General features: G+C 39.2%; 1 protein-coding gene across 2 annotated transcripts in view; it reads right to left on the reverse strand.

Moving 5' to 3' along the window:
* Positions 1–22,051: 22,051 nt before the first annotated feature.
* ldlrad3 (low density lipoprotein receptor class A domain containing 3) overlaps positions 22,052–25,019 on the reverse strand; it is a 108,506-nt gene continuing 105,538 nt past the window's right edge. For both annotated transcript variants that reach the window (XM_083763460.1, XM_083763459.1), the window contains one exon: positions 22,052–24,997. In XM_083763460.1, the coding sequence (XP_083619586.1) occupies positions 24,835–24,997 (163 nt within the window). In that variant the 3' untranslated portion in view covers positions 22,052–24,834. The remainder of the gene's footprint in view (positions 24,998–25,019) is intronic.

A 25,019-nucleotide genomic window follows, 5' to 3' on the forward strand; every position in this document is an offset into this window, starting at 1 on the left:
TCAAAAATGATGAAAAACGAGGTTAAAAAAAAATCAAAATTTCAAAAAACGATGGGCTATAACCCATGTTTTTTTTTTTTTTCATTTTTTTCAAAACCTCAAAAATGATGAAAAACGGCGTGCTATAGTATGCCGTATGATATATGGGCTATAGCCCATGTTCAAAAATGATGAAAAACGAGGTTACTTTTTTTTTTTTTTTTTTTTTTAAACGATGGGCTATAACCCATGTTTGTTTTTTTTTCATTTTTTTAAAAACCTCAAAAATGATGAAAAACGGCGTGCTATAATATGCCGTATGGTATGGGCTATAGCCCATGGTCAAAAATGATGAAAAACGAGGTTACTTTTTTTTTTTTTTTTTTTTTTAACGATGGGCTATAACCCATGTTTTTTTTTTTTTCCATTTTTTTCAAAACCTAAAAAATGATGAAAAACGGCGTGCTATAGTATGCCGAACGGTAGGGGCTATAGCCCATGTTCATAAATGATGAAAAACGAGGTTAATTTTTTTTTTCAAAATTTCAAAAAACGATGGGCCATAACCCATGTTTTTTTTTTTTTTTAATTTTTTTCAAAACCTCAAAAATGATGAAAAACGGCGTGCTATAATATGCCGTATGGTATGGGCTATAGCCCATGGTCAAAAATGATGAAAAAAGAGTTTGTTTTTTTTTTTTTTTTTTTTTAAAACGATGGGCTATAACCCATGTTTTTTTTTTTTCATTTTTTTCAAAACCTCAAAAATGATAAAAAACGGCGTGCTATAGTATGCCGTATGATATATGGGCTATAGCCCATGGTCAAAAATGATGAAAAACAAGGTTACTTTTTTTTTTTTTTTTTCAAAAAACGATGGGCTATAACCCATGTTTTTTTATTTTTTTTATTTTTTTAAACCTCAAAAATGATGAAAAACGGCGTGCTATAGTATGCCGTATGATATATGGGCTATAGCCCATGGTCAAAAATGATGAAAAACAAGGTTACTTTTTTTTTTTTTTTTTCAAAAAACAATGGGCTATAACCCATGTTTTTTTATTTTTTATTTTTTTTAAAACCTCAAAAATGATGAAAAACGGCGTGCTATAATATGCCGTATGGTATGGGCTATAGCCCATGGTCAAAAATGATGAAAAACGAGGTTACTTCTTTTTTTTTTTTTTTTTTTAATCCTCAAAAATGATGAAAAACGGCGTGCTATAGTAAGCCGTACGATGTAGGCTATAGCCCATGGTCAAAAAGGATGAAAAACGAGGATATTTATTTTTTTGAAAAGAATGAAAAAACGATGGGCTATAGCCCATGTTTTTTTTTTTTTCATTTTTTTCAAAACCTCAAAAATGATGAAAAACGGCGTGCTATAGTATGCCGTATGATATATGGGCTATAGCCCATGGTCAAAAATGATGAAAAACAAGGTTACTTTTTTTTTTTTTTTTTCAAAAAACGATGGGCTATAACCCATGTTTTTTTTTTTTTTTTTTTTTTTTTAAAACCTCAAAAATGATGAAAAACGGCGTGCTATAATATGCCGTATGGTATGGGCTATAGCCCATGGTCAAAAATGATGAAAAACGAGGTTATTTTTTATTTTATTTTTTTCAAAACCTCAAAAATGATGAAAAACGGCGTGCTATAGTATGCCGTATGATATATGGGCTATAGCCCATGGTCAAAAATGATGAAAAACAAGGTTACTTTTTTTTTTTTTTTTTTCAAAAAACGATGGGCTATAACCCATGTTTTTTTATTTTTAATTTTTTTTAAAACCTCAAAAATGATGAAAAACGGCGTGCTATAATATGCCGTATGGTATGGGCTATAGCCCATGGTCAAAAATGATGAAAAACGAGGTTACTTTTTTTTTTTTTTTTTTCAAATCCTCAAAAATGATGAAAAACGGCGTGCTATAGTAAGCCGTACGATGTAGGCTATAGCCCATGGTCAAAAAGGATGAAAAACGAGGATATTTATTTTTTTGAAAAGAATGAAAAAACGATGGGCTATAGCCCATGTTTTTTTTTTTTTCATTTTTTTCAAAACCTCAAAAATGATGAAAAACGGCGTGCTATAGTATGCCGTATGATATATGGGCTATAGCCCATGGTCAAAAATGATGAAAAACAAGGTTACTTTTTCTTTTCTTTTTTCAAAAAACGATGGGCTATAACCCATGTTTTTTTTTTTTTTTTTTTTTTTTTAAACCTCAAAAATGATGAAAAACGGCGTGCTATAATATGCCGTATGGTATGGGCTATAGCCCATGGTCAAAAATGATGAAAAACGAGGTTACTTTTTTTTTTTTTTTTTTTCAAAACCTCAAAAATGATGAAAAACGGCGTGCTATAGTATGCCGTATGATATATGGGCTATAGCCCATGGTCAAAAATGATGAAAAACAAGGTTACTTTTTTTTTTTTTTTTTTCAAAAAACGATGGGCTATAACCCATGTTTTTTTATTTTTTATTTTTTTTAAAACCTCAAAAATGATGAAAAACTGCGTGCTATAATATGCCGTATGGTATGGGCTATAGCCCATGGTCAAAAATGATGAAAAACGAGGTTACTTTTTTTTTTTTTTTTTTTCAAATCCTCAAAAATGATGAAAAACGGCGTGCTATAGTATGCCGTACGATGTAGGCTATAGCCCATGGTCAAAAAGGATGAAAAACGAGGATATTTATTTTTTTGAAAAGAATGAAAAAACGATGGGCTATAACCCATGTTTTGTTTTTTTTTCATTTTTTTCAAAACCTCAAAAATGATGAAAAACGGCGTGCTATAGTATGCCGTATGATATATGGGCTATAGCCCATGGTAAAAAATGGGATAAAAAACGTCTAAAAATAGACGGCTAAAACATGTCTATTTTTAGACGTGTTTTAGACGTCTATTTTTAAACGTTTTTATCCCATTTTTAGACGCTCGTCTAATAGCCCATACCGTACGGCATACTATAGCACACCGTTTTTCATCATTTTTGAGGATTTGGAAAAAATGAAAAAAACGATGGGTTATAGCCCATGGTTTTTTTTTTTTTTTTTTTTTTTTTTTCAAAAAACAAAATATCCTCGTTTTTCATCCTTTTTTACCATGGGCTATAGCCCACATCGTACGGCATACTATAGCACGCAGTTTTTCATCATTTTTGAGGATTTGAAAAAAATGAAAAAATGAAAAAAACGATGGGTTATATATAGCCCATCGTTTTTTTTAAATTTAATTTTTTTTTTCAAAAAACAAAATATCCTCGTTTTTCATCCTTTTTTACCATGGGCTATAGCCCACATCGTACGGCATACTATAGCACGCCGTTTTTCATCATTTTTGAGGATTTGAAAAAAATGAAAACAAAAAACAAAAAAACATGGGTTATAGCCCATCGTTTTTTGAATTTTTGAATTTTTTTTTTAACCTAGTTTTTCATCATTTTTGAACATGGGCTATAGCCCCTACCATACGGCATACTATAGCACGCCGTTTTTCATCATTTTTGAGGATTTGAAAAAAATTAAAAAAATTAAAAAAACGATGGGTTATAGCCCATTGTTTTTTCATTCTTTTCAAAAAACTAAATATCCTCGTTTTTCATCCTTTTTGACCATGGGCTATAGCCCACATCGTACGGCATACTATAGCACGCCGTTTTTCATCATTTTTGAGGATTTGAAAAAAATTAAAAAAACGATGGGTTATAGCCCATTGTTTTTTCATTTTTTAATTTTTTTTCAAAAAACTAAATATCCTCGTTTTTCATCCTTTTTGACCTTGGGCTATAGCCCACATCGTACGGCATACTATAGCACGCCGTTTTTCATCATTTTTGAGGATTTGAAAAAAATGAAAAAATGAAAAAAACGATGGGTTATAACCCATCGTTTTTTTCATTTTTGATTTTTTTTTTAACCTCGTTTTTCATCATTTTTGACCATGGGCTATAGCCCATATATCATACGGCATACTATAGCACGCCGTTTTTCATCATTTTTGAGGTTTTGAAAAAAATGAAAAAAAAAAAAACATGGGTTATAGCCCATCGTTTTTTGAAAAAAAAGAAAAAAAAAAGGAACCTAGTTTTTCATCATTTTTGACCATGGGCTATAGCCCATACCATACGGCATATTATAGCACGCCGTTTTTCATCATTTTTGAGGTTTTTAAAAAAATGAAAAAAAAACAAACATGGGTTATAGCCCATCGTTTTTTGAAAAGAAAAAAGAAAAAAGTAACCTCGTTTTTCATCCTTTTTTACCATGGGCTATAGCCCACATCGTACGGCATACTATAGCACGCAGTTTTTCATCATTTTTGAGGATTTGAAAAAAATGAAAAAATGAAAAAAACGATGGGTTATAGCCCATCGTTTTTTTTTAATTTAATTTTTTTTTTCAAAAAACAAAATATCCTCGTTTTTCATCCTTTTTTACCATGGGCTATAGCCCACATCGTACGGCATACTATAGCACGCCGTTTTTCATCATTTTTGAGGATTTAAAAAAAATGAAAACAAAAAACAAAAAAACATGGGTTATAGCCCATCGTTTTTTGAATTTTTGAATATTTTTTTTAACCTCGTTTTTCATCATTTTTGAACATGGGCTATAGCCCCTACCATACGGCATACTATAGCACGCCGTTTTTCATCATTTTTGAGGATTTGAAAAAAATTTAAAAAATGAAAAAAACGATGGGTTATAGCCCATTGTTTTTTCATTCTTTTCAAAAAACTAAATATCCTCGTTTTTCATCCTTTTTGACCATGGGCTATAGCCCACATCGTACGGCATAATATAGCACGCCGTTTTTCATCATTTTTGAGGATTTGAAAAAAATGAAAAAATGAAATGAAATTTTGATTTTTTTTTAAACCTCGTTTTTCATCATTTTTGACCATGGGCTATAGCCCATATATCATACGGCATACTATAGCACGCCGTTTTTCATCATTTTTGAGGTTTTGAAAAAAATGAAAAAAAAAAAAAACATGGGTTATAGCCCATCGTTTTTTGAAAAAAAAAAAAAAAAGAAAGTAACCTCGTTTTTCATCCTTTTTTACCATGGGCTATAGCCCACATCGTACGGCATACTATAGCACGCAGTTTTTCATCATTTTTGAGGATTTGAAAAAAATGAAAAAATGAAAAAAACGATGGGTTATAGCCCATCGTTTTTTTTTAATTTAAATTTTTTTTTCAAAAAACAAAATATCCTCGTTTTTCATCCTTTTTTACCATGGGCTATAGCCCACATCGTACGGCATACTATAGCACGCCGTTTTTCATCATTTTTGAGGATTTAAAAAAAATGAAAACAAAAAACAAAAAAACATGGGTTATAGCCCATCGTTTTTTGAATTTTTGAATATTTTTTTTAACCTCGTTTTTCATCATTTTTGAACATGGGCTATAGCCCCTACCATACGGCATACTATAGCACGCCGTTTTTCATCATTTTTGAGGATTTGAAAAAAATGAAAAAATGAAAAAAACGATGGGTTATAGCCCATCGTTTTTTGAAATTCTTCATTTTTTTCAAAAAACAAAATATCCTCGTTTTTCATCCTTTTTGACCATGGGCTATAGCCTACATCGTACGGCATACTATAGCACGCCGTTTTTCATCATTTTTGAGGATTTGAAAAAAATGAAAAAATTAAAAAACGATGGGTTATAGCCCATCGTTTTTTGAATTTTTTCATTTTCTTTCAAAAAACAAAATATCCTCGTTTTTCATCCTTTTTGACCATGGGCTATAGCCTACATCGTACGGCATACTATAGCACGCCGTTTTTCATCATTTTTGAGGATTTGAAAAAAATTAAAAAATTAAAAAACGATGGGTTATAGCCCATCGTTTTTTGAATTTTTTCATTAAAAAAATAAATAAAAATATCCTCGTTTTTCATCCTTTTTTACCATGGGCTATAGCCCACATCGTACGGCATACTATAGCACGCAGTTTTTCATCATTTTTGAGGATTTGAAAAAAAAGGGGGAAAAAAGAAAAAACATGGGTTATAGCCCATCGTTTTTTTAATTTTTGAAAAAAAAAAAACCTCGATTTTCATCATTTTTGAACATGGGCTATAGACCATACCGTACGGCATACTATAGCACGCAGTTTTTCATCATTTTTGAGGATTTGAAAAAAATGAAAAAAAAACAAACATGGGTTATAGCCCATCATTTTTTGAATTTTTGAATTCTTTTTTTATCCTCGTATCCTCGCCCATACCGTACGGCAGGGTACCCCAATAGGCGGCCCGCGGGCCATTTGCGGCCCACAGAGCGCCCCCTTGTGGCCCATGAAAGAATTTCCAAAAAAAAAAAAATGTTTTTCTTTTTTTTAAGGGTCCCAGATATAAATGGCATTAAATGGGGGTCAGTAGCCTATGCATGTCAAACTGGGCATCCTTTTCAAATGGGGTCTTGCCCTGAAAATTAATTTTCAGGGCAAGACCTCGACCTCGCGCGTGCAGACTCGGCCCCCAGCCTGGTACGCTAGTCAAAATATGGCCCTTGAGGAAAATTAATTGGGGAACCCTGCCGTACGGCATACTATAGCACGCCATTTTTCATCATTTTTGAGGATAAAAAAACAAAAACAAAACATGCGTTATAGCCCATGTCTTTTTGAATTTTTGAACTTTTTTTAACCTCGTTTTTCATCATTTTTGAACATGGGCTATATCCCATACCGTACGCCGTACGGTATGGGATATAGCCCATGTTCAAAAATGATGAATCCGCAACACACATGATGTTTTGCTAACAACATAGAAGCCTACATTCTTACACCTAGCAACCCCATTCTAGCCTACTTAGGTTCATCTTACGGTGGACATGTTTGCCTGAAAAGGAATATTTGAAATGTTTCATAGTTTTAGAAATATAGTGCTTTCAAATTTACAATGGGGCTCAATGGCAGACATTGGCCCGTCAAAAATCACTTTCACCTAGAAACTCCATTCACAGTCCATTCACACGATATGGGCTATAGCCGTCGTCGTCGTCGTCGTCAACGTCATCGTCGTCGTTGTCGTCGTCAACGTCGTCGTCGTCAACGTCGTAGTCGTCAACGTCGTCAACGTCGTCAACGTCGTCGTCAACGTCGTCAACGTCGTCGTCAACGTCGTCGTTGTCAACGTCGTCGTCGTCGTCAACGTCGTCGTCAACGTCAACGTCGTCGTTGTCGTCGTCGTCGTCGCCGTCGTCGTCGTCAACGTCAACGTCGTCAACGTCAACGTCGTCGTCGTCGTCGTCGTCATCGTCGTCGTCGTCAACGTCGTCGTCAACGTCAACGTCGTCGTCAACGTCAACGTCGTCGTTGTCGTCGTCGCCGTCGTCGTCAACGTCAACGTCGTCGTCGTCAACGTCGTCAACGTCGTCGTCGTCGTCGTCGTCGTCGTCGTCGTCGTCGTCGTCGTCGTTTTTCATAATTTTTGACCATCCCACTGAGCAATAGCCGGCTATTAGACGTGCATCTACAAATGGGATAAAAAACGTCTAAAAATAGACGTCTAAAACACGTCTATTTTTAGACGTATTTAAGACGTCTATTTTTAGACGTTTTTTATCCCATTTTAGACGCTCGTCTAATAGCCCATATCGTACGGCATAGTGTAGAATGCCGTTATTCATCACTTTTTAGGATTTGAAAAAAATAATTAACCTAGTTTTTCATCATTTTTGAACATGGCTATAGCCCATACCATACGGCATACTATAGCACGCCGTTTTTCATCATTTTTGAGGAAAAAAACAAAAAACATGGGTTATAGCCCATCGTTTTTTGATTTTTTGAAAAAAAAATTAACCTAGTTTTTCATCATTTTTGAACATGGGCTATAGCCCATACCGTACGGCATACTATAGCACGCCGTTTTTCATCATTTTTGAGGATTTAAAAAGAAAAACAAAAAGAAAACATGGGTTATAGCCCATCGTTTTTTCAATTTTTGAAAAAAAATGTATCCTCGTTTTTTATAATTTCTGACCATCCCACTGAGCAATAGCCGGCTATTAGACGTGCGTCTACAAATGGGATAAAAAACGTCTAAAAATAGACGTCTATTTTTAGACGTTTTTTATCCCATTTTAGACGCTCGTCTAATAGCCCATATCGTACGGCATACTGTAGCACGCCGTTTAAAAAAAAAAAAAAACGATGGGTTATATAGCCCATCGTTTTATGATTTTTTGATTTTTTTTTCAAATCCTCAAAAATGATGAAAAACGGCATGCTATAGTATGCCGTACGGTATGGGCTATAGCCCATGGTCAAAAATGGGATAAAAAACGTCTAAAAATAGACGTCTAAAACACGTCTATTTTTAGACGTGTTTTAGACGTCTATTTTTAGACTTTTTTATCCCATTTTTAGACGCTCGTCTAATAGCCCATACCGTACGGCAGTGGTAACCAACCTTTTCAAGCCCAAGAGCCCATTTTATTCCCAATTGTAAGCCAAGATCTACCACTAAAACGTGTTAGAAAAAACACTTGTTTTTTTGCTATTTCTGACAGGCTCAATGCATGTGCACACATCCACACAAAGACTAAAGCTTAAATAATAATAAAAACTTATAGTAAATTATATTATCAATGTCAAATAATATTAAAGGACCTATAACATAGAATTCAACTTTTTCCATTTCTTTTCTGTTTTTGGAGCTCCCATATGTGTTTTCTATCCCCACAAATAACCAATTTTGAACAATCAGGCTTTCATATCATATCAGGTGCTTTAATAGAAATTGCTCTCAGGAACAGCTCAACTGAGAAATGACAAGGCCTGGTTATACTGTATCAGTGGTGATTGAGGCTCAAAACCATTAGAAATAACTTTGAGGGACATAGACAATATGATATTAAATATTAAAAGCCATTTTAGAAAGTATGTTATTTGCACTTTAAGACAAATGTATTAGAAATAAAAAATATTAGGACAAAAATACAAATAAACTTCTTTGTTGAGTTTTTTTTTTAATAAAACAAAATGCAAAGGACATGAATTGCTTTTACAGCACAATATTTTGTTTCTCATTTCAATGAATATTCACATATTTGTAAAGTTTGAACGCCAACTTTTAACCAAACGTGGGAGAAACACTGTGCACGGCTGCACGCACAAATAAAGAGTGCACTCGCGCACGCACATGACGGATTATTATCGATCAAAACAAGTCGCTTACAAAAGCATGTGTTACAAAATCACCGACCTGGATGGATAAATATCAGTGGTCCATCCATTGTGTGACCTGATTAACGAGCAACGGTAGGCAGCCGAGTAAGTTAACAGCTTAGTAAATTAATAGTCTACCGTAGCTGTGTGTCAGATGTTCTGTCTGAAGCAGTCAAAGCCAAGGAGAATGTTACAATTTAATTCACAATCGAGCATCTTGCCCTGCATCGAATATCACATGATAGAACAGCAGGATAAAAACGGATAGTCTGTCTGTCATCCATGCATCCATGAGCTATACGTCAAGCCCTGTCTAGGACCCACTTCCTTCAAAACTGTGGCTTTCTTGTTCAATAGTTAGAATCTTCAACTGTGTCATGTTTTGACAGCGGCACTAAACATTTTGACAATTTGTCATAGTGATATTTATCCAGCCAGGTCGGTGATTACTTATCATTCATGCTGTGCAACACGCTAAGGATTGTTTTGATCGTTAATAATCCGTCATGTGCGAGTGCCGAGTGCACTCTTTATTTGTGCGTGCAGCCGTGCAGTGTTAAAAGTTGGCGTTCGAACTTTACAAATAATAATATTGAATAATATTCAACGTGTCGGGGACGCTATCATGCTGCGTTCACTCTGATGCTCTCATTGCTCTGTGTGCTGCCTGCGAGGGGAACAACAGACACACAGCACATGAGCACAGAGTGCTAAAAGGGGGAGGGCCGAGGGCGGTGCGGTGGAAGCAAGGGGAACAGATCTTCAAGCTGAAATGCATCGAGCCTCTACACGTTGTTAGCTTGTAGATCTGCTCTTTTTTTGCGAACGACATTCTGCTGTGTATTGCTGCCCATCAGTCTGACACTTCGGGATCGACTTGAAAGGTTCCCGCGAGCTACTGGTAGCTCGCAAGCCCCTGGTTGGTTACCCCTGCCGTACGGCATACTATAGCACGCCGTTTTTCATCATTTTTGAGGATTTGAAAAAAATGAAGAAAAAAAAATGATGGGTTATAGCCCATCGTTTTTTGATTTTTTGATTTTCTTTTGAATCCTCGTTTTTCATAATTTCTGACCATCCACTGAGCAATAGCCGGCTATTAGACGTGCGTCTACAAATGGGATAAAAAACGTCTAAAAATAGACGTCTATTTTTAGACGTTTTTTATCCCATTTTAGACGCTCGTCTAATAGCCCATATCGTACGGCATACTGTAGCACGCCGTTTAAAAAAAAACAAACAAAAAAAACGATGGGTTATATAGCCCATCGTTTTTTGATTTTTTGATTTTTTTTCAAATCCTCAAAAATGATGAAAAACGGCATGCTATAGTATGCCGTACGGTATGGGCTATAGCCCATGGTCAAAAATGGGATAAAAAACGTCTAAAAATAGACGTCTAAAACATGTCTATTTTTAGACGTGTTTTAGACGTCTATTTTTAGACGTTTTTATCCCATTTTTAGACGCTCGTCTAATAGCCCATACGGTACGGCATACTATAGCACGCCGTTTTTCATCATTTTTGAGGATTTGAAAAAAATTAAGAAAAAAAAACGATGGGTTATAGCCCATCGTTTTTTGATTTTTTGATTTCTTTTCAAATCCTCAAAAGTGATGAAAAACGGCGTGCTATAGTATTCCGTACGGAATGGGCTATAGTCCATGGTCAAAAATGGGATAAAAAACGTCTAAAAATAGACGTCTAAAATGTCTAAAATGTCTAAAAAATATATATATATATAAAAAACTTTAAAAACTTTAAAAAATTACAAAAAATGAAAAAAAATGAACAAAAATGAAAACTTACGTCAAAAATGCACTTTCACCTAGAAACCCCATTCACACTTTTTATTATTCAGCTTACTGTGGAGACACATGCTGGAACTTTTTACTTTGAAATGTTTTGTAGTTTCTGAGTTATTTAACTTAAACGGCTAATGCATTCTCTATGGCAATAGCACAAACTTTGGCATGCTACTAGTCCTACATACTTACACCTAGAAACCCCATTCAAACCTATTTAGGTTAATCTTACGGTGGACATGTTTTCCTGAAAAGGAATCTTTGAAATGTTTAATAGTTTTAGAAATATAGTGCTTTTAAATTTGAGAAATTCAGAATGGGGGTCAATGGCAGATTTTGGCAAGTAAATATTTGAGTGGGGTTTGAACCGACAACCTCCAGATCATGCAGCCAGTGTTCTAAGTCACTGATCTACTTGCTACCTGCCACAATGCAGTCTGCTGTTCCCTTTGAGTAACAACATTGATACAAAAATAAAATACAAAAAATAAAATAACAGGAGATTTGTCTATTGATTATTTTGCTGTTGTTTATCTCTAGACGTTCAAATGTTTATGAACCACAATGGCACGTCAAAAAAGCACTTTCACCTAGAAACTCCATTCACACTTTTTATAAGTCAGCTTACTGTGGAGACACATGCTGGAACTTTTGACTTTGAAATGTTTTGGAGTTTTGGAGTTATTTAACTTAAACGCCCAATGCATTCTCAATGGCAAAAGCACAAACTTCGGCATGCTACTAGTCCTACTGTACATTTCAGCCATTTGAAAATAGCCAATCTACATGCTCATAATGCATCGCATTGCGACACATTGTGAGCTTGTAGATCAGCTATTTTCTAAAGATATTTTATACATTTGAAATGAGACAATCTGCACAATGAGTACTTTCTACTTTTGGTACTTTAAGTACATTTTAATGCCAATACTTTTGTACATTAATTACATTTTGAATTCCGGAGTCTGCAGTATTGATACTTTTACTTAAGTTAAAACAATCAAGTACTTTGACTGAGGTGGGAGGGGTCTGTCGTCTGTCCCCCAGAGGGAGTGCTCGTGGACGCGAGGGGAGGGCCTGGGCGGCCCCTCTTGACAGGCCTACACACAGGGTCTGCTGGTGACCAGGGGCCCACAGAAGGGTCCACGCTATAGCTTTTTAGATAGCACCACACCCTGGTTCCACCCCCCCAGCCCCCGGTCTGTTGTTCCCCAGGAGGAGAGGGTGTGTTTGGGGAAGGGACCAGGCGAGGAGAGGCAGGACGGGCGGACAAAAGATGGTCCTCGGGCACGCACTGTTCTGCATGGTAGCGGCTGTATCTCCCCCACCACTTTTTTTTGTTGGCCTTTTCTTTTCTTTGGGCTGGCTGCCTTTGTGGTGCTGCGATGGAGGCTGGGCTGGGAGAGGGGGTGGGGTGGGGGGCTGATATGATGGATGGAGCTGGGGGGTTCGGACAGGCCCGGGGGTGGGCTGGGACGACGGGGATGCGCGGAGGGGCCCGGCGTGTCGTGCTCCCTGTCTGAGAGGAACGTGCGAGGCATGGGGTGGCCTTGGGCGGTGGGCGGAATGGGCTGAGTGGGTTGTTATTGGATATGCGCACGTGCGTGCGTGCGCGTGTGTGTGTGTGTGTGTGTGTGTGTGTGTGTGTGTGTGTGTGTGTGTGTGTGTTTGACAGTGTGTGTATGGTGAAAGCGGGATGGGAGGATGTGTATAGAGGAAGGATGTAAAATGTGAGAGCATGTTGCTGAAGGTGGGGAATTGTTGGAGGAGAGGGTTTGTACGACGTATGTCTGGAGGAATAGCATTATCCTCGAGCGTCATGGGGGATCTATAGCAGGAACAGTGGGTTCAGCTGCCTTACTGATGCTGCAAGAATAATCCACTACAAGCACGTGCTCTCACAAAGCAAAATCCATAGTGTTAATTCATGTAAACATGGATGCCTAAGGGTTGATTTGTACACTTTCAAGTTAAATTAACACTCCTGATGTAGCCATGTATAGCCTGAGGAACACTATAGTAGCCAATGCTGCAAGAATAGAAAGTTTGTAGTATACTAGCCATACATGATTCAGTATTAAACCAGTAGCTTGGACAATGTTCGTTCAAACCCCTTTGTGATGAAGCAGTGGTGGCATAAGTAGGCTACTACTTACAAGTAAAAGTCCAGAATGTACTTGAGAAAAAATACAAAAGTATTGGCATCAGAATGTACTTAATGTACCGAAAGTAAAAGTACTCATTATACAGAATGTCCCATTTCAAGTTTTCAAATGCATAAAAAAATCTTTTGAAAATAACAGATGGTTACTGTATGTTTTGTAATTATAATCCAAATCTAAGTAAAAAGTAAAGTAACGTTTTCAAATAATTGTAGGGTAGTAAAATATTTGCCTATGATGTAATGGAGTAGAAATATAAGTACTGGACATTTGGAATACGCCATTAAAGTAAAAGCACCTCAAAATTCCACCCCAACTTAAGTAATATATAATATATTAGTGACTGAATCCATTCTCTTTGGATCAAATAGTAATCTCAGCAAGGCAGATGGCTTCTTGGTTAGAGTGGGTGACAATTATCACACAAAAATATGAAATTACCTACCTAGGTTCTATCCTGGAGGCAAATCTTCCCGGTGATAAAATGGCCACCAACGTAATCAAAAACATCAACCAAAAAACAAGATTCCTTTACAGGATCTCCTCACTGGTCAACAAAAACACCTTGAAGACCCTAACAGGAGCCCTAGTACAAGGTTTCTACAACTATACCGGTATGCATGCACCTCTTGGTACCACAGCACCTCAAAGGCCCTAAAAACTCGGCTCCAAACTGGTCAGGCTACTACTTGGCCTCACTCCCCGGACCCAGCCCACTTTGACAGGCTGGAATGGCTTATAGGGTTGACGACAGAGTACAGCATCTTGCAATGGATCTGGTCCACAAGATTCGCTACACCACCATGATACCCATGTACCTGTCTAAATACTTCCTTAATGTCAACGAAGTCCACACACACAACACCAGAGGGAGTTCAACAAACCATGTGCAACCCAGATTCAGCACAAACAAGGGACTAAATTAATTTTGCTCCTATGCCACCAAAATGTGGAACTCCCTACCAACAGCCATTAAGACATGCAAATCTCTTGACTCCTTCAAAACAGCTCTCAAACCTACACCTACAGACGGCTGCAATTCAAAATTGGCCCCCATAAAATCGGAATCCCCCTCCCCCTTACTCTTTATGTCTATTTTTCCTTTTTTACCTCCTTATATGATTTCCTGTTTTTTTAACAGTATTAGAAGTATATATTTCTTCGTCTCTAAATGTTCTAATTAATTGAAAATGGTGGACCCTGTTGTAAACAAGTGTAACTCTTTTATCAGTGTGTCGTCCACAGTAACAGTCTTTGTATTGAGTTGTGCTTTCATGTGAAATGTACCCATCCTGCAAACTGTTAATAAATATTTCAATCAAAACATACTGTATGTGTATCAACAATAGCAAAGTGATATTAACAATGGCAAGGCAAATCAGTAGTGGTGCTGAAACCTTGTGCCCATGCGTTCCAGTGTTCCTGTGGACGTGTGTACAGTATGTGGTACATGTATGTGTGTGCATGTGCGAGTACCAATAAGTTCCAAAGTATGTGGGGCTTTTCCTCTGGGGGCAAGAAAAGACAGATGAGGATGCAGAATTGGGACGAGGCCACCATATTTCATCACAGACAGTATAGAACCAGGGCTGGATAAATAGTTTAAAATAATCATCATATAGCCTTCCCTACCGCCAACATCATACAATACCACACACGCACTGCATGACGCCAACATAAATATCTACAGATGGCCTTCTCTCTACCTCATTGTCTCCCTGTTGATTGAGTCAGAAGGAGCAGAGATGATGCTGTGTTTCCTCAAGAGGGCCTCCTCACTCCTCCCTCTCTCTCTCTCTCTCCCCTTTCCTCTCCAGCACTCTCCTCCTGTGTTTCCTGTCTCCTCCTATTCTTCCTGCACCTTGCACTGTGGAATAACTGGAATGTCCTCGTAGCAAATCAACGGCTCATGTCCGCCTGTCTTCCACTGTCCACCTTGCAGCGTGGAATGTGCTGATCCACAGGGATACATTGAAGAGAGTGATCATCTCCCCAGGAACACCTTTATTTGTTTAAGCTAATTGTTTCTTAACTACTTTCAAACTACTTTCAAACTGGCATGTCATTATACATCAACATCAAACATTTTTCAGGCATTGTCCTTGCAATAGTTTTTTAGAAAACAGCAAAAATAGTCGATCTACAAGCGCACAACACGTCGTTTTTTAACTACTTTTGCTATTTTCACACTATTTCCCTCTACACCAAACCTCTTTGTGGAAAACAGCCGATCTGAAACTCACAACACATCGTGTCGCAATACGAGCTTGTAGATCTGCTATTTTCACTCAGAATAGCATATGCTTTGTTAACTATAACTATATGCTTTGTTTTAACATTAATGAAATTGACAGAAGTGGCCGTGACATTACACAACCTTTATGACCCTCCCCTTTACCCCCACATTTACAAAAGGCAAATTACATCCATCTCTTCCAGTCAAGCTTCCAGTGAATTTCACCTGTGCAGCATGCAGAGGGAATGCATTGTAACCATTACTTATTGATCATATCCACGGTTACTGATATTTTCCTTGGAAACCAAGTATTTTGCTTTGAATACATGAATGATATGCTTTTACTGACCGCAGGTGAGGTCACCGTAGGGTGCCTTTAAGTGAAAGTACAAACCTCATACCACATCTACTGTAGTCTATCAGACCAGTTGGGGGGCTTTGTCGACCCATACAGACCACCTACCGTATGACAGAGACCCCCCCCCCCCCCCCCTCCCCAACACCTCACTTTCACTTTGTCTAGGAGGGATAGGGACAGTTAGCATACCTCTCCCTAGTGCATCGCGGCCAGCGGAAAGGAAACAAGGCCACACGCCAATCTTCAGCCTATCAAACAGCCAGCAGGGCCTCATGGTGACCCACTAGCATTCCGGTGGAACACCAAGATAAGTATCTGGCAACCTGCTAGCTGTCCAGTAGCAGGATGGTGGTTGTCACCCAGTGCCCAGAGAGAGACATCCTCTTAGGGCTGGGACAAAGGTAGCTGGTCCTAAGGGATTATCCATTAGCATGCTAGTCTGTGTGTTTAACACTGGCCTGAATGGAAGGGACAAGAACCAGAGCCCTATTCTATTCTAAACCAAGGAAGTGTTACTGTTTCATCTGCTAATGCTGCCCTGACTTATGCATATACGCATACATGCATAAATATGAGGCAAGCCATGGTGTGTATCGGTATGGTATGATGCACAGAATTTTGAATAAACTTTATATATGGGGTATATTTTTAGACTTAGATGTATTCAAATAATAAATTGTGCCTGATGTCTGAGCTCATGGTTCACAATTTAAGCTACTCTTTTTGTTCATCCAAACAATGTGGTGATCTGGATAAAATAAATAAATCAAGGATTGCTCTTTGATCAGACTGTGACACCCACTCACAGACTACAATTCTATTGCAAGTTGATATTCTGTAAACCAGCAGAGTTGTCTGGATTCGGTTTGTTAGAAGGACCTACAGAACATGTTTTCATCATGAGTATAGTCTCAAACACAAATACGCTACTAAATAAGAAAAGTCAGAATCATCCCGATAACAGCAATGTCTGTGAACCATGTGTTGTAAATCCATATTATTTTGTGTGTGTCTGTGTGTATGCACGTACAATGGTAAGAAAATGTGTGAGGCCGTTCGAGGGTGTTCTCAGTGATTGTGTTTCTGTCTGCATGCATGTTGTGTTTGTGATTGTGTGAGATTGTGAGATTTTAGGATTGTGTGTTGCTGCGTTGCGTGCTCAGGCGTGCTGCGCGGTGGCTGATAATAACACAAGAGGCCGTGTGTTTGTGGACGTCTTAGTGGCGGAGATTCCCACCGTGCTCACTGTGTCTGGGGCTCTGTGTGCTTTTGGGGTTGCACGCGTGACTCCGCCAGCTGTTCTATTCTCCTGGAGGTTCCCCCACTGCACCCCTCATCCCCCGTGGATGCCCCCCCTCCCTCCAATCTCAGAGGCCTGCTCTTCATCTGATAAGGGCTGTGCTGGCCAAACCCTCAGCGGAGCTCCTCAGAGGCCCTCAGAGCTGCTCCACGGTGACAATACGCCCTCCTTCCCCTCCACACACTATTTACATGTGAAAACACTGGGTCTTATCTTCAGTTCACTGGAGCTATGGCATAACAGCCAAGACTGAGAGAGAGAGAGAGAGAGAGAGAGAGAGAGAGGACTTATATATTCTACATAGTCTTTGTGAGAACCAAATAGAAAGTTTTGGAAAATGTATGGTTGCACTTTTTAGTTTAATAGATTTAAAGTAAGGGTATGGTTAGAGTTGAGGGAATTAATCTAACAGAAGAGTCCTCACAACAGTACACTGCCATTCACGCAAGCACTATAACAATTTTATGCCTAACTAAGTATGAAGATACAGTTTTTGTATTAGTCTTTCACTCAAGTGGAGTCCACAGACTCCTCAACTATAAGTCCACACCACAACTATAAGTCCACACCACAACTATAACAAAGACAATGGTGAACCATAGTTGTAGTTATAGTGCTTGGTGTGAACGGCCTCCAGCCTTATTAAATGCAAGCTGCACATGGGAGAGAATAGTGAGGGGCGAGGGTGATTGCTATAAATAACGTGATAACATTTTCCCCATGCAGTATCTGGGATACGGACCAGTATACGGAGAGCAGTGATACTGCAGGAGGCTGCCGGCAAGGCAAATCAGACAAACCTCCAGAGTGTCATTGTGGGCTAGTTAAAGGTTAAAGCATTCCACTATCAGTGGGACGTTAGCCATCTTCATTTCACTTGTACCGTGTCCAACAACCCTGGGCTGTGCTAATGCAAAACAAACGGCCCCCTAGAGAGCAGGGCCCGCTTTCTCGGCTCCGTCCTCTGCCAGTTTACTAAATTGCTACGGTGTCTGTGCTAACAATCGCCCTCGTCCACATTAACGTTATGCTATCTTCCCCACAGCCTTCACAGCCAACTGAACAACTGCCCCTATTTCCATCATAGCTGCCATACATACATCTTGACGCCAGCCCTCCCACCCGTCATTGCTGTTTCAACGATGTGCGCCGTCATGGCCCTCCGAGGGTCGATTAAAGAAGAATTACTGGTTTTGACTCATCTCCATAAGGGACATAACTCAAGTTTAACACCTTCAGATCCTCATCCACGCTCCAGTGTGTGTGTGTGTGTGTGTGTGTGTGTGTGCGCGTGCGTGCGTGTGTGCACATGCTTGGTGGGGTTCTTCTCACTTCCCTTCCAACTCACCAGCTGTCCAGTACACATACACAGTAAATGGAGTGTTGAGTGTTGATTTCAACAGATAATGGATGGAGTCCGCACACCACAGGTACAAGGTAGTATTGAGGATTCTGACTCAATAAAGAACGTCTATCTTGTTATTCTTGTACCTGTGGTGTGCAGGCTCCATTCATTACCTGCTGATGTTTCTTTAGCCCAGCACCCAGCCTGTCGATGTGCGTATTCTACATCCGCTCGAGTGATGATTTCAACACATTTTTACACTGTCGGAGATTAAATGAACATATTTTACCCTGTAGACCCTGTAGGCAGAGAGACAGACATGGAGAGCGTGCAGGCCTGTATAGGCTATAGGGTTGGGGGTAAGCAAACAGAGGCCCCATGGCTTGAGAAGAAGAGAAGGAAGAATTGGGGGACGGGGGAGAAAAGTTAATTGCTGAGAAACCAAGATAAGTAATGTGAAAAGATGAGGTAGTGGAATTTAGAGGGATAAAGATAGATGAAAGATGAACAGAGTAATACAATAGAATAAAGGGGTAGAGAACGAGGGTGGGCAGGGGGAATGACGACGAAGATGAGAGGGTTCAGAGATGCTATTCATGTTATCTGGTGATGTCTTATTACTTGGGCAGTGAGGGCACAGTGGCTGTACACACCGCACCACACGGGTGACACACATTACATTTTCAAATTTGTAAAAGCAGTCACGTAGGCCTATCAGGCACAGTGACTCAGGGGTAGACATAGTTATATATATAACTCTATGATTACTCCTGGGTCACTGTTGTGTGTGAGCCACTCTACCCCCCTCCTGGCTTTGTGTCAGTGTCCTTGAGCAAAACTCAAGTCTGAACCCATAATTGTCCCGGTGAGGAGGTTGGTGCCTTGCATGTTTGCCTCCAAGGTCGATGCTTGTGATAGGTGAATGTATTGCATTTAGTATAAAGGTGCAAAATGCACCTTTTACCATACAGTACATGAATGTGGGTTTTTATCTATATTCATGCTTGATTCTGTAACATTTTGAGCAAAAAAGAGCACATATTTGTACATATCTGCATAATACAAAATGCTTCAGAGCATTAAATGCATTATTTCCATTTACACACAGTTAATGTGTGTGTAAACTGATTTTGTTTGTTTGTTTGTTTGTTTTGGAGGGTGGAGCAGAGAGATACAGAAAATGTAAATACATTTTCAACAACCAGACAAAAACGGCAAAAACAACATGAGTGATGTAAATTGATTGAACCAGCTGCAAGTTGCAACTCATCTGATGATGATGGTTATAATTAGGTCCACCAGTGAAAATTTGCAATTTGAGATTTACTTTAAAATCACTTACAGCAGGATTCAGAAAATGCTTGCTGCTCAGTGTATCATGGTGCTACAGTGACATCTGGTGGTAAACAGATGGAACTTAAGGTGGTTTTCGTTTTTGTAACTCACAATCAGACCAGTCTGAAGCGAGTGGTGCAACAGCACCCCCTATTGGTACTCTAAACATCCAATCCAGATAGGACATAGGTTGGGACATAAGGTTGGACATTGCTGGTTGTACCACTAAAAAATACAAAAGAAATGGCAGGTCCACACTGTCATTACTTGCGCAAGCAGAGCGCGCAAGTAATAATTTCGCCCGGTCTTCGTTCATCGCGACAGCCACCTGCCATTTTATGCGTATGCCAATAAAACAGCAAATCTGTGCCTGGTTTGCTGGGACCAGATCACATAAATGACCATATGTCTTACGTCATCATTTAGAGCTAGTCATACGTATACTATATACATAATCAGTAAAATAAAATAGCAAATTGTGCCTGATCTGCTGGGACCAGAGTAAGTGGTGTGTATATGTATGACTAGTTCTCAATGATGACGTAAGACATATGGTCATTTATGTGATCTGGTCCCAGCAAACCAGGCACAGATTTGCTGTTTTATTGGCATACGCATAAAATGGCGGGTGGCTGTCGCGGTTTTTGGCGCAAAGTAACCACAGTATACCGCTAATCAACTTACAACTACATACTCTATATAGTATGTCATTTAGAGCTAGGCATACGTATACTATATACATAATCAGTAAAATAAAATAGCAAATTGTGCCTGCTATTTATCGATGTAGATATATTCTAGATCCCTTTTTAGTTTTTCAAAGAAAAATAAATCATTGATATGTGATGAAAAAAAGGTATATAAACTGATTTAAAATATATTATACAGTATAATTATTTTATTATTTATTGTAAATTGTCAATTGTTTTAAATGTATTTAATCTTGAACCATACTTAATAATACTAGGTGTTTATATGCATAAAGTAGGTAGGTAGCAAATAGTTACACCTAATAATTATACATTTCAAACGTTCCTTCACAGATATACTGAGATTTGACAGTACTTGCGCTCTCTGCTTTCGCACTAGTTGGCCATTTATGGCCTACTAGTGTGCAACAAGCAAGTATGCACTCGACAGAGTGCAGTTCTAGTTGCTAATGTGTTGACTTTCATACAATGTGTTGGAATACAGCATAATAGGTCACGCCCGCATGCACACGCACACGCACACGCACACACACACACACACACGCACACACACACACACACACACAGCCCAAACATGGCCATATTTTAGTTACTTGAGTATGTTACTGAAATGATATTGACCATGATGCTGACCAAGATACTGATATGATACTGATCCCGATTCCCAATACGCCTAAAAAAGTCATAATTATGATACATACATACATACTGTATACATACATTAGGAGATTAGCTGTCCACAGACGGACGGACACACACGGACACAAACACACGGACGGACGGACAGAGTGCAAAACATACTCTCTCCCCATGCCTTCGGCCTGGTGGAGATAATATATTGCAGACTTTCATCAACCACCAGGGTGGTTTACCGTTGGGCTAGGGTGGCTGCAGCCCGGGGGCTATTGTAAATTTAGTTTTATTATGGTTAAAACATTGAGAGCTTCTGCTCTGCTGTCTGTGCCTGCTGTGTTGTGGGGTAGCTGTGGAAAGCCCTATAGCCCGCCATGCACAGCGACTAGTCTCTGTCTGTCTGTGTGTCTCTCTTTTGGGGGGCTGTATGCCTGTCTGCCTGCCTGACTGCCTACCTGCCTCTCTCTTTTGGGGGGGCTGGGTACCCCAAAATTAAAGCAAAATAACCAGAATTTATTTCGGCCATGCGGCTTTTCCGCGCAACTGAATCGCACCTGGCAGCCCAGGGGGGCCCTGAAGTTTTGTCTAGCCCAGGGGCCCTTGGTAGGATAAATCGGGCCCTGTATCAGATGCATCCTCAGGATCTTCTGGACAAACCGTAACAATAACATCAACCTGTAGGAATGTACCAAACAAGAACCTGTTGGATTATTGGTCATACATTAAGAAAAAGCCAAACAGGCATTAACATGGCACCCACAAGGCAAACTGGGCACAGGGAGACCCCAAAACACATGGAGGAGCACAGAGCTAAATGTCAAACAAGGGAATGACGTGGAAACAGCTGGAGAGGATGGTGCAAGACAGACATGGGTGGAAACAATTCATTGATGGCCTATGTTCCGAAAGGAATGCAAAGGCCTATGTCAAGTAAGCAAGTCATTATTTTTCTGCTGAAAAAAGCTAATATTTGTAAGTCTTCAGAAACACAAAACAAATGTAATCTGAATCTGAACTTTACTTTCAATGTACAGGATACAGAGGGGGTTGGGAGAGAGATAATGGAAAACAAGTGAAATCCTGAAATACTCTGACCTAATTGGAAATTAAAAATAATAAACAGCGTCTTCTTTAACAAATTGCTGATAGGCCCATCATGACAAAAATGTACAAACAAAAGGAACAAGAAAAGTGGTACAACTCTTGTCCTGAGAATCATTATCCAGTTCTACAGAAAGTAACATTAATTATATTTTATATCAAAAAGATAATATAGGCACAAATTGTTTGGAATTGGAACATAATTGTCATTGCTAATGGACACAGTACATCCTTGGAAAAAGGGTTAATCAGAAAATGATTATCTTTGGCTTCGATTGTTTTTTATGAGTCAGTATTATTACTGCTGGCATAGGTACAAAAACAGGCAGCTTCCAAAGCTTCCAATTACATTTCACTTACATTATCTCTTCTCAGTTTAAACTCATACAGACAAAATCTGATGGTGCTTTTAAATACATTTCTCTCCTTTCCTTACTCCCTATGTACAATAGCAAATGGGCACCTTCAAAATGAATGAAATAATGACAGGAGAACAGTAAATTTACTGTATATAGACACTTCCTTCAGATAGGTTTCAGTCATTGAATAATACTACATACTGTACACTAAAGTCTATCCTGAACATCACACAGAAGACCGAAGGTCACCTTATCTGTACTATAACCTCTGGGGAAACTACATCGCAAAATAAATGTAACACTGAATTAGGGTTCAGAAATGTGTATGTACGTAAAGTCACTAGTGAACTTGAACAATCTGATATGAAATACCTTTTCTCTGACTTTCTCTGACTTTTTCTCTGGTGGTTCACACAGCATGAGACCTCCAAAGGAAGGTCCCCGGCAAGGAATATGTTTTTCTTCATCAAATCTGTATACACAATTTGTCCTTAACTAAACAACGGGCAACAGAAAATGTTATTTCTGACACATCTGACTTGCCCCAATGGTTCATTTACTTATGGGAATGATACGAAAAAACAAAAAAAAACAACAACAACAAAGACGTGATGTTTACATACTGTAGTGTAGAGCTTCATGCTCAGTAACATATATTGACATTTCACACGTCCAATGGTCATTTTGTCTGGGATTTAGTCACGAGGTACCAGTTTCTGACAATGAAAACAAAGGCACAAGGTATTAAAAACAATGGAGAGAAGAACTGTCCTATTAGAAATGATCTATAAAATCTGTCTACACAACCCACCTTGCTGAACATGGGGTTCAATTCTAACAAAGTTGCGTGTTTTTGACAACAAACCGATTTATCTGCTATCTTTTTTCATGTACACAAAACTGAAATGACAAATCCTTATTGAGTAGTAATGATCCAGCTATAGTAGAACATCTCTAATACTTGAATGATACTGACACTTAATGTCTGAGTAATATGAAATCTAATTTAAAACTACAGTCTACAGGACTGATAGAAATTAAGGCATTTTGTCAGCATGAATTTAGTTCCATCTTAACTAATTATTGAAAGCAAGGCAACTCCATTTTATTTTGCTACAATCCTCAAAATAGGTAAAATGTAGCTGTAAACTAAAAAAACAAAACAAAAACACAAAAAAAAGATTTTGTCTAGCATTTAGTTGGTTTGTTTTTACGCCATTAAGCCTTCAAGGAGATGAATCAAGGAACAATGTAGATCTATTATGATCAGGGGTGCACATAACGCTTTGGGGCTAGTTCTCAGAGGAGCACCTGGAGATGTTGCTTGGTGCGCACGGCGGGGGTGGTCTCTACTCCACCCAGCATTAGAGGCACATGAACTCTGATAAAATGAACTACTCGCCCAATGCCGCGGAGGTTCCATGTTTAACGCAATTCCAAAGTGTGTACATTGTTTGACAGATACATGGTTTTCATATCGTAAATATATGAACTTTGGCTAAAAGCTTGTGTTTAATCCATGTGGATTCTTGTTTACTTGGTTAGACTAGCGCTCCGAACGGCTTGGTTACTTACAACCTATACAGACTTCCTCTTCCTCTTCAAAATAAGAGCCACTTGTAATGATTAGTCAACGCTAGTTTTATTTCTAAGTCTACTTACAGGACGTAGATAGACATTTGTAGTATGTGACACACGAGCTCATAATGGGGCTTGCTTCTTGGACATTTTGATGACTGCCTGGCTGTAATGCAGTGGAATGTTGTGTCAGGATTCTCTGGTCCCAGCGGCCCCGCCCCGGCTCTTAGTATGCAAAATCGCCGCCATGCTTTGATCTGCCATGCGGCATGCATTTTGACGACGCATGCGCACTGGCGCTCCAGTTATGTGCACCCCTGTTTATAGGATACATGTGACAGTTTACGCTCAACGCGGTTTCTTCTTTGGGGATACAGGTGCTGGCCCACAGCTGATACTGTGCATTGTGTTTGTGTGAGGAGAGCACATTCTGGTGTTGTACAGCTATATCTCCAGCAGAGGTCACCACCAGCATACAATATCTGTTCATGAGGGTGAGGGCTGCACATTTCAGTCATGCTCCTCATTCAGCGAATAGTGTAGGAGGCAAGAATAGGGTCCTGTCTCTCAGTCCCTGCCGACTCCTACAGCAGGCGGATACTCTGGGCTCTCCCCGGGGGGGCCAACAACCTCACCTCCAGTCTCCTGTGGCCTTACGGCCTGGTCCTTTCAGTCCAACAGTCATACTCCAGCTCTTATGTACAAACAGACATGGAGAGAGCCACTACAGCTGCTGGGACTCTTCTCTCCGGGGAAGGGCTGAGGCCACAGTTCTGGGTGCGGGGTGTGCTGTGGGCACTGCTTCGTACTGGGGCAGCTCGCCTTCGGATGGCAGCTCTCCGTCTTGGAGGTAAGGAGGGGGAGGAAGGTCGAACCAGGGAGGTCGGCTGAGAAGGATGAAGCATAAGA

Source organism: Protomyctophum parallelum, assembly GCF_964188405.1.
Source record: "Protomyctophum parallelum genome assembly, chromosome: 4".
In the NCBI taxonomy this organism is placed as follows: Eukaryota; Metazoa; Chordata; class Actinopteri; order Myctophiformes; family Myctophidae; genus Protomyctophum; species Protomyctophum parallelum.